At 42.8% G+C, this 10,142-nt stretch overlaps 1 protein-coding gene across 1 annotated transcript in view; it reads right to left on the bottom strand.

Annotated features, from left to right (window-relative positions):
• Nucleotides 1-4,614: 4,614 nt before the first annotated feature.
• The window catches only part of TMTC4 (transmembrane O-mannosyltransferase targeting cadherins 4), a 56,336-nt gene continuing 50,808 nt past the window's right edge, over nucleotides 4,615-10,142 (bottom strand). Inside the window, exons 16-17 of the mRNA XM_009638792.2 lie at nucleotides 6,515-6,584; nucleotides 4,615-5,997 (exon numbers count right to left, since the gene is read on the bottom strand). Coding sequence (XP_009637087.1) covers nucleotides 5,846-5,997; nucleotides 6,515-6,584 — 222 coding nt within the window. The 3' untranslated portion in view covers nucleotides 4,615-5,845. The remainder of the gene's footprint in view (nucleotides 5,998-6,514; nucleotides 6,585-10,142) is intronic.

Genomic DNA, 10,142 nt, shown 5'->3' with positions numbered 1-10,142 from the left:
CTCAGCCTGTCCTCATAGGAGAGGTGCTCCAGCCCTCGGATCATTTTTGTGGCCCTCCTCTGGACCCGCTCCAACAGTTCCATGTCCCTCTTGTGCTGAGGGCTCCAGAGCTGGACGCAGTACTCCAGGTGCGGCCTCACCAGAGGAGAGTAGAGGGGCAGAATCACCTCCCTCGACCTGCTGGCCACTGCTTTTTTGCAAGGCACGGTACGACGCCACACAGCAAAGTCGCTGTAAGGAAGTCAGCACCCTGCTAGGAGGAGCGAAACACCAGTAGGCCCTCATGGATGTGGGGCGATGCATGACTTCTTTTTACCTGGAGCGTATGAGCACCATCCTGCAGCCCGGTTATCATCCTGCAGCCCGGTTATCGTCCGGCAGCCCGGTTATGGGGACTGCCAGCCGTGGGTTTGCTTTCAGACCCTCCTCCTTGACTAGTCTGCAAGTTGAACGCCGAGCTGCATCCCTTACAGACTATTCCCTTTCTCACACCATCAGCATTCGATAATTGTGTTCCGGCTCGAAAGCAGGGTAAGATTGCCCAGTCTGAGGCATTACCTCCTGCTTTTCTTTCCACAGTTTATTGTTTTAGAGGTTGAATTAATTAATTAGGTATTCCATCACTTTTCTCAAGCGCTGCTTTTTTTTTTTTCTTAGGCATACGCGTTCAACATCAATACACTCGTGCAGAATCAAGGTTTTGAACTGTTACTCTAAGGGGAAGAACGCCCTCCTGTATAGCACAGTACCAGTCTACCATGCCCATTAGATTTTCTTCCTAGCTTACAGCAGAACCCTGAATCAAAAACTTACTACAAAAATAAACACCATTATCACAATTAAAATCTATGCAAAAAGATAGCAAAAATGCAGATTTATTACATGGCTCCGTTACAAATGTATTTACTTCTTGCTCAGCCGAAAATAAACTGGAACGTACCATTGGCAGTCTAAATGATTAACACTACATTAAAAAACAGTTCAACCCAGCAATCACAAGCTACCAGTTTCAGTATCTGCAGGGATTTTTTTTCTAATGAAACCCCTCATTTTAAAAAGCCCTGAACCACTTGACGGGTATCATCACCGACAGAATCTGAACACCCGTGCCACGCCGCCGCCGCGCGGCTTTCCAGCGCAAAGGGAACCAGTCCCTCCTCCAGTGCTCGACGGCCCAGGCAGCTACGCATGTCCCCTTCTTCCGAGTGGCTATACGGCCCTTCTTCCTTAAAGCCTGGGGTCCAAGCCGCCGTGTTTGTAACATCACACCTATGTACAACCACGTCGCGTTATGGTGGAGCCCAGCACAGAGTCTAAAGCGGCCGCTGCCAGCGGTACCTGCTGCTTACGGTGGGACATGATGGAAGTTTGGCCCCCTCGGCGTTTACGTCACAGGAATTCAAACGTGTGATCTCACTCTTGTTTCTAGCAAATTTTAGTCTTTCTGAGTTCAACACGCCCTCGTGAACAGACATCTGGCAGAGGCACATCGAGAGCTGTGGAAGGAAGCACTGTTCTGTGAAAGGGCCAAGTCAAGAATCACGTGGGAATCTATGTGTAATGGCAGGTATGTAAACGCACCTATGCTCACGTGAAGCATGAAACACAAGCAGGAACCAGCAAATAAATACTGATGTTTAAACTAAAAAAAACCCCCACCACATCGACACGGGCTATGCTATCACATTTAGCATTCTAACAGCTACAGCTTGAAATAGCAACTTCAATTTAAGAAAAAAAATCTCACCTTTGCAAATTTACAGTTGCTTTAGATTGCTTTCAAAACAAAGTGAAGGATACCAAAAGTCAATTCCTTAAGAAGTTGTTACCATTTACTGTGATCATAGACAAGCCAACAGTGGATCAAACTGGACCTGAATGTTCTGTTTCCATAGGCAGAGATTTCACGTTTGGATGCTTTACCAGCCATATAAATTTAACTATCTGCAGAAAGCTCTCTTATTTGTCTCATCCCATTCCCTCACCAGCTACTGTAACTGATTCTCAAGGCAAATACCTGCCAATTTGCTCCAATGCCAGTCTTTTCATATCCTTGGTGCAGATGATGTACGAGAATGCCAGAGGTGAATCTGGGACCAGATTAGTTCAACTGCAAGCAGCAGTGAGATTTTCTTCATATCTGTGAGCCGATCACCTTAGTTACCCTTTAGGTTATTGAGGAGGAATACCTGCTTCAAGTACATGAGGCCTCACATCCTAAAGATGCTTTCTTTAGGAGATTAATCGTGTTTCAGATCACCTGTTTTTTTTCCCCTGGTGACTATACAGAGAGACTAGGATGAATAGCTCAGATGCAGGTATCTCAAGTATGAAGGAAACAAGTTCCCAGTGAACAGGCCCAATATTTTTAACAAAACACTCAAAAGTATTGAAGATTTTTATTTCTGAGCGCTCATAAAAACACCACGCCCCCCCACATCTCTAAAGTTTAAATCCCAAGTATGAAATTAAGTAACAGGAAAGTTCATGTACATGGCATTTGTCTAAACATGAGAGAAACATACAATTAAGGGAACTCCCTTGGAAGTTTTTGGTGAAAAGAGACTGTCACCCATAGCAGTCATTGTGAATATTTTCCTAACTCCATTCTGTGCATAGAATCATTCTCTATTTTTCTTCTCAGAAGTGTATTTGAACAAGCAATCTTTGAAAAAAAATGTATCCAGGTTTCTTAATTTCTCTACCAAATCAAGCAGACCAGCTGATAAGAAGGAAACTTTCATCTTCTGTAATTAGGAATGGTGGAACGGTAACGTGGGAAAAAAATCCAGCACGCTGGAAAGACAGACAATGTTTGCAACAGGTTATGTACAAACCCACTTTTTCTTCACCTTTTTCTCTTCTAGGTTGGGTGTTCTGCACTATTCCAGGAGTCAGTTATGAGGTACGAAAAAACAAGCAAAAGGTTAACATGATAACCATTTTAATGAAACTCACTGTATTATTTGCACTCTCAAAATATTTCTGAAAATAAAGTAAAAAAATATTTAGCATTCTTGAAAGTCTTAAGGAGTTTTTTTTTATTAAAAAAGCAGTCGTTGGTTGCTTCTTCTGAACCCAATCCTGCCTCGTCTTTACACTCGACTAAGTGTATCCTTCTTATTACCATCATACAAGTAATCACATTGAATTTCTATAGCACTGAAAATGATATAAAACAAATAAAGCCCCACAAAATATACACAGGTAGCCAGAAAAGTAATCAAGGAGAAATCATGTTGTCTGTACTGAAGAATAAATACCATTTTCAAATACCAACAAAACATCCAGTTTGTTGGCGTGTCTCTTCTGTCTAAGACTCTTCAGTAGAAGGCCAAACTGACTTCTGCAGAGGAATTCCTACAACCACTTTGGTTCATAATGACCCAGAGAGAGAATTCATACCCCATACATAATATTGAGCTAGTGGATTTCTGTAGAGCTAATATGGCGGGCAACAGGGAAAACTATACATGTGAACTTCATGATGAGAATAATAATTTAAACTCAGTATGTCATATTCCAAATATACAGAAAAGACCTGATTATATTAAACACGTTTATCTTCTGCTATAAGCTAGCTCATCCATCCAGATCCCAACTCTTTAATACCTCATGACTGAAGTAGCTAAGTCTTCTCTATATCTGATAAATAATAGGCTAAGTATGGAAAGCCTTAGAAGTCTGCTGTTTGTACTGAAGGGTGTACTTATTTCAGCATGTTTGAGATACAGAAGTTGGTACTGACTAAACTATGCTTGTTATGAGAAGATGACTAGCCATACTGGTGCAGCGTTCTGCTGGACCAGTACAGATACTTATCAAAAAGCATGTTTATATCCTGCAAATATATTCACAAACTAGTTTCTGAAAATTTTGTCCAGAAACCAGAAGAAATGGAAACAACTGCATCAACTCAGTAGCCTATATGAGCCTGCTGAGAAACAGGATATATTTAGCAGAATGGAGCACTGCCCTAGCACAAATACATGCCTCTGGTACCTCAACTAAAATCAGTATGGCAACATACTATGTAATGTAGGCATACTAATTAATCCAAAGCTGAATTTATGGACAGCACCACATTGCCACAGCCTTGCTGGCGAGATTTATAGTTAGTTTGGCAAGAATATTAGATTAAAGCAGCTGCGCTACTTGTAGTACCCAAACTAGCTTTGTCAACAGGGTGCTTTGGTAGCTCTGCAGTATTGCAACGTGCTCTGTAGACACACTTGGTTCCTGAAACAACTGTCAAGAGCAACTATCATTTCGAAGCAAATTTATGATGTAAAAGTAGCCTAGGTTCACAACATAGTGTAGATGTAGAATGGTTACGTGATGGTCAGATGGCAAGGTCACACGACGTCCTGTCCTACAGCAGGCATTCCCTCTATACTTTAAATGGTTCCACACATACGTGAGTTGTGTATGGAGGACACTACACTATCTCTATACAATAATCATTGGACAAATTAGGAAAGCTGCAAATACCACATTGATCGTTGTTTTCCTACGAGGGGGGACAGAGGGAAAGGATAAAGGAATATGAAAAGAGAGGTAAAGTTCCTCAGTTTTCACATCCAATAGCAATCTTCCAATTTTAAAAGAAAAAAAAACAACAAATAAATAGACACATGACTTCTTCCTGAAGCAAGAATGTAAATATTAGCACAAGACAAACACCTCTGGACAGCCAGAGTTTAAACGTGTATTAAAGCACAGCACATTTGGAAAAGTGACATTGTATCAATGTGTACCATCTCTGAATCGTTCCACATCAATGCGACCGGTTTATGCATTAACAGCTATGCTTATTTAACTGCCATTTCAGCAAAACCACAAGCCACAGGAGACAAAGGTGAATCTGAGTTCCTTCCAGTTAATATATCAACAGCCAAGGTCAGGTGCTCTGCCCAGTCACTTTTTTTTTTTTTTACAGCAATTCTCTCCTTATTCACCAGCCATACAGGAGCTGAAAGGTGTAATGTCCTTAACCAGAAAGGACTGAAATGCCTGAAAACACAGGAGGAGAACTGTAGGGGCTAAACTGTATTTAGACCACTGACCTGCAGCAGGAGCTAAAGCAATTCTGACTTGTTGCCCAAGTTGTCTGTGCTAGATGAGGCTGCCTGCAAGAACAGAAAATCTAGCTGACTCCTCTGTCACCTCACACTTCTTTTCCCTTTACTGCTTGCTAAAATCTCTGTCTTAATCTAAGAGTATTTTCTCCACTTGAGCATGCCTCAGCAGCCCACTGGCTGACAAACGTTTATGGTCAAATCCTTGTCCTCACTTACTCCTGGACAAGTCTGACACTTCAAAGCCAGAAACAAGAACAAGGGCATAACTCAAATTACAAGAGTAGACGGGAGAGAATCCATTCTTCCTCTGGCTCTGCAGGATTGGCAGTAGAAGGCAGTAATAAAACTGAAGTGGACAGGTACTTTTTGTACTTTAAAGGATCAGGATTTAAACAGGAAATTGCACTGTTTTCAGAATCGCTTTCAGAAATAAAACTGCCTTCTGATATTCTTCCTGCTACTAAAAAGTCAGGTGAAGATATCAAATTACAAGTGAAAGCTGTGAAACTCCATCTGTGTTGCTTTCACATACCTATAAAAATGTTCTAAGGGACTTTAAAAGCAGTTCAAGAGTAAAAATAAAATGATCCCCCAAATGCAGCTGAAATGTTGGGATCTGTAGGAGGGCATAATTGGACATTCAAGTGTGCAGTGCTGGTGGTGGTGTTATTTTTGAGAAATAATGACCGGATCCTTTACATGGTCAAAAGTACCCATGTAACATTAATTGTAAACAGCATGCACGGACAACCTGAAAAGAAACATCAGGCACCGCCTTTCTTTTGCAATTGCTCCAGTTTTCTTCTTAAGAGGCTGTAGTTTTCCTTGGTCCCGGGTGCCATAGGATCAAGCTTCAGAGAGACTTCATAGTGCTTCTTTGCTAAGTCAAGATTTCCCCAGCGATGATAAAGCACAGCTGGAACATCAATGAGGAATTTCATTAGCAATATTGTTGAAAAACGTGCAATCTTGCCAATCGCTTGGAAAACAACATTAAAGCATTTGTTTCCAGCGAGGGTCTCTGGCTGGCTGCTGGCACAGTAGCTGCTTGTTCTGTTGCCAAATGCAGGAGCAAAGCCCGCAAGCAGAACTGGCATGGGAATGATGAAGGAATGAATTACACTGCAGCCATAAATGGCAGCTCTTATCTGGTGAGCTCATTGCAGGTTACAAGCGTAGCATAAATGAACCAATTTGCACACACTGAAGTGCAGCTACCTCTGGGCTGGACTGTGCAGCCCTCTCGATCTGTCATATCATGTGACAGCTTTTCTGGTTTAGTGCCCTGTTCTTCTGTCTGTCACTTTTTCTAGGAAGTAAAATAGAAATCTGCCCAGCAGGAAGAAGGCTCAAAAGATTGCTTTTTCTTTTTAAACACAATGAAAACGAAGCAAACAAACAATTCAGCTGATAAGAGTTCGAAAGGCTCTTACCCAAATTACCATGATAACTGGCAGCATTTGGATTGGCTTTAATTGCCTTGAGGAACAAAGCTTCAGATTCCTGAAAAATTTGGAAGAACAAGTCAACAGGACAGTCTACTCCTATAGTATATAAAATAATGCAAAATTTACCCACAATTGTAATGAAAACCCCTCCAAAACTATGCCCTATCTATATGATACCATCATATATATATTCTAAGCCTGCGTGATCCTGTCACTCGGGTGGCGACAGCCTCCAGAAAACAGTGATAATGCTACAAGTGCGTGCCATGCTTTCACAGGCTGCTGTTAATTTAGCAGAGAGCTATTAAGCACTAGTGAAGTTTGCAAAGCAGTTTACTTAAATTTTTTTTTCTTGCATAGTTATAATATTTTCAAACATTACCTACTGAAGTTTTCCCTACTTACTCAATCAAGTTAAGGATAATATATTATTATTTGAGTATCTCAGCAAACTGCTTTTACACACCTTTCCCTTTAAAATAGTTTCTGGCATTTAAAATGGGGGCATTTCAAACAGATGTTTCAACATGGTTCTCAATGAAGAGCAGCTGATTGCCTGCTACTAAAAAAAACAAGCCAACTGAAATATTCCTGACATTTCCTCACAAGTTATCTTTTCCATATTGCCACCTGCAGTGTGTACTCTTAGGACTATTGATATCTGAGTACTTCTTAGAAAAGCTGAGCTCCCTTGCCAAATATTCAGAGAGCAATTTACCTCTAAATTTATTCACTAATTAAAACATTTTTATTTTCCCAAACTAGCTGCTAATATAGATATCTTTGTTTCAGAGCATATTTCTTGCAGAAATTTAAAATGATACACCCTCCCAATCCAAATGGAGCATATTTACTTGCTTGCATGCAAGTTTAGATATTTTAGAGGGCGAATTTTACATAGATTTCTATGCTATGCTATGTTTTAGGGATAGTTGCCCACTCAGTTTCAATGCAAATGACCTGAAGATAAAGTTACCTCAGTGTGGCAGGCTTCCATCTGAACGCACATACTTGCTGCCTGAGGTATGTGAGAACAGCAACCTGGGGAAAAGGCCTTTCCTTTGTGCTAAGCTTTTATTACTTACATCCACAAAACACAGGCTCTACTGAATAAGAAAACCTATCAGCCAGGTTTTTGGTTCTACCATTTTCTCCTGTGAAGCATGAAGTCAGTCTCTGTAAGGGTCCCTCAGGGGAGAAGAAATTTCTGATGTCAAGATCAAGTCACTCGACTTTGAGTGACTTAAGAGCTTCCCAGTATGTCCAAATTCAAACCCAAACCACATGCTCGTTTCAAAGCATTCCTTAGCACAGCTGAGGCTGCCACTCTGAAGCCAAGAGAGACTGATGCAGAACGTGCCTTCATCTTCTCAGGTCAAGGAAATGGCAAACCTTGTAAAATTACCAATCTTGACAAATCCTGTTGCAAGACACCATGTTTCAGGAGAAGGAATACTTGGATAGGAGTGAACAAGGGAACCAGATGCCTGGAAATTTAGGGAGTATATGACTACATAGTGTGAGTTTTAGCATTGCTTTTCCCTGTCATAAGCAACAGCTCCAGCTTTCTCATACCCAGACTATTAGTGCTCCTGGATGCATTGGTCTCTTTGAAGCCCGTACTATTTAGTGTCTTCATTAATGTTTTGTATGATGGGAGTTGAATGCACTTTCAAAAACTTTACAGAGAGCACCTAAGAGGAGGGAGTGGTCAATACACTGGAGGGGAGAGATGCTATTCAGAGGGACCTGGACAGGACAGAAAAATGGACTAGCAGGAATCACAGAATGGTTGAGGTTGGAATGGACCTCTGGAGGTCACCTGCTCCAACTTCCCTGCTCAAGCAGGGCCAGCTGCCCAGGACTATGTCCAGGTATCATCAGCAAGGATGGAGACTTCACAACCTCTCTGAGCAACCTGTGCCAGTTTCTGGTCACAGTCACAGTAAAAAAGCATTTCCTGATATTCAGATGGAACACCCCATGTTTTGGTTTGGGCCCATTGCTTCTTGTCCTGTCACTCAGCACCAGTGAAAAGAGCCTGGCTCCATCCTTTTTGCATCTTCAGGTATTTATATACATCGAAATCCTCCCCCTGAGACTTCTCCAGGCTAAACAGTCCCAGCTCTCTCAACATTTCCCCATACGAAAGATGCTCCAGTCCCTTCATCATCTTCATGGCCCTTCACTGGACTCTCTCCAGTATGTCCGTGGCTCTCTGGGAACTGGACACAGCCTCCTTCAACCTGGTGGCAACACTCCTAACACAACCTAGGATATCATTAGCCTCTTTGCCACAAGGGCACCTTGCTGGCTCGTGTTCATTCGATCTGGTATCCACCAGGACTCTCAAATGGTTGAGGTTGGAATGGACCTCTGGAGGTCACCTGCTCCAACTTCCCTGCTCAAGCAGGGCCAGCCGCCCAGGACTATGTCCAGGTATCATCAGGAAGGATGGAGGCTTCACAACCTCTCTGAGCAACCTGTGCCAGTTTCTGGTCACAGTCACAGTAAAAAAGCATTTCCTGATATTCAGATGGAACACCCCATGTTTTGGTTTGGGCCCATTGCTTCTTGTCCTGTCACTCAGCACCAGTGAAAAGAGCCTGGCTCCATCCTTTTTGCATCTTCAGGTATTTATATGCATCGAAATCCTCCCCCTGAGACTTCTCCAGGCTAAACAGTCCCAGCTCTCTCAACATTTCCCCATACGAAAGATGCTCCAGTCCCTTCATCATCTTCATGGCCCTTCACTGGACTCTCTCCAGTATGTCCGTGGCTCTCTGGGAACTGGACACAGCCTCCTTCAACCTGGTGGCAACACTCCTAACACAACCTAGGATATCATTAGCCTCTTTGCCACAAGGGCACCTTGCTGGCTCGTGTTCATTCGATCTGGTATCCACCAGGACTCTCAGATACTTTCTTGCCAAGCTGCTTTCTGGCTGGGTGGCCCCCAGTTGTTCCTCTCCAGCTGCAAGGCTTTGCACTTTCCCTTGTTGAACTGCATGAGTTTCCTGCCAGCCCATTTCTCCTGCCTGTTTAGGTCCCTCTGGATGGCAGCATGACCCTCTGGCGTATCAGCCACTCCTCCCAGTTTTGTGTCATCCACAAACTGGATGATGGTGCACTCTGCACCATCATGCAGGCCATTAATGAAGATGTTGATCAGAATTGGATTGCAGGAATCTCATGAAGTTCAAGAAGAGTAAATGCAAAGTCCTGTATCTGGGATGGGGTAACCCCATGAAAAAGTACAGGCTGGGGGGCTACTCTCTAGGAAACAGCTCTACAGAAATGGATCTGGTGGGCCTGGCAAATTGAATAACAGCCATCAGCATACCCTCACAGCAAAGATGACCAACCACATCCTGGGTTGTATTAAGTAGAACTACAGCCAGCAGGTCCAGTGAAGTAATCCTTCTCTATTTAGCACTTGTGAGACCACATCTGGAGTTTGTGTTCAGGTTGGGGCTCTCCATTACAAGAAAGACATGGACATACTTTACTAAGTCCAGCAGAGAGCGACCAAGATGGTTGTGGGCTGGAGTGCAAGACATACAAGGAGTAGCTGAAAGAACCGGATCTCTTCAGCCTTCAGAAGAGAAGACAA

This window comes from Egretta garzetta, unplaced genomic scaffold (genome assembly GCF_000687185.1).
Source record: "Egretta garzetta isolate BGI_Z169 unplaced genomic scaffold, ASM68718v1 scaffold450, whole genome shotgun sequence".
NCBI lineage: Eukaryota > Metazoa > Chordata > Aves > Pelecaniformes > Ardeidae > Egretta > Egretta garzetta.
This window is presented reverse-complemented; position numbering and strand designations above follow the sequence as displayed.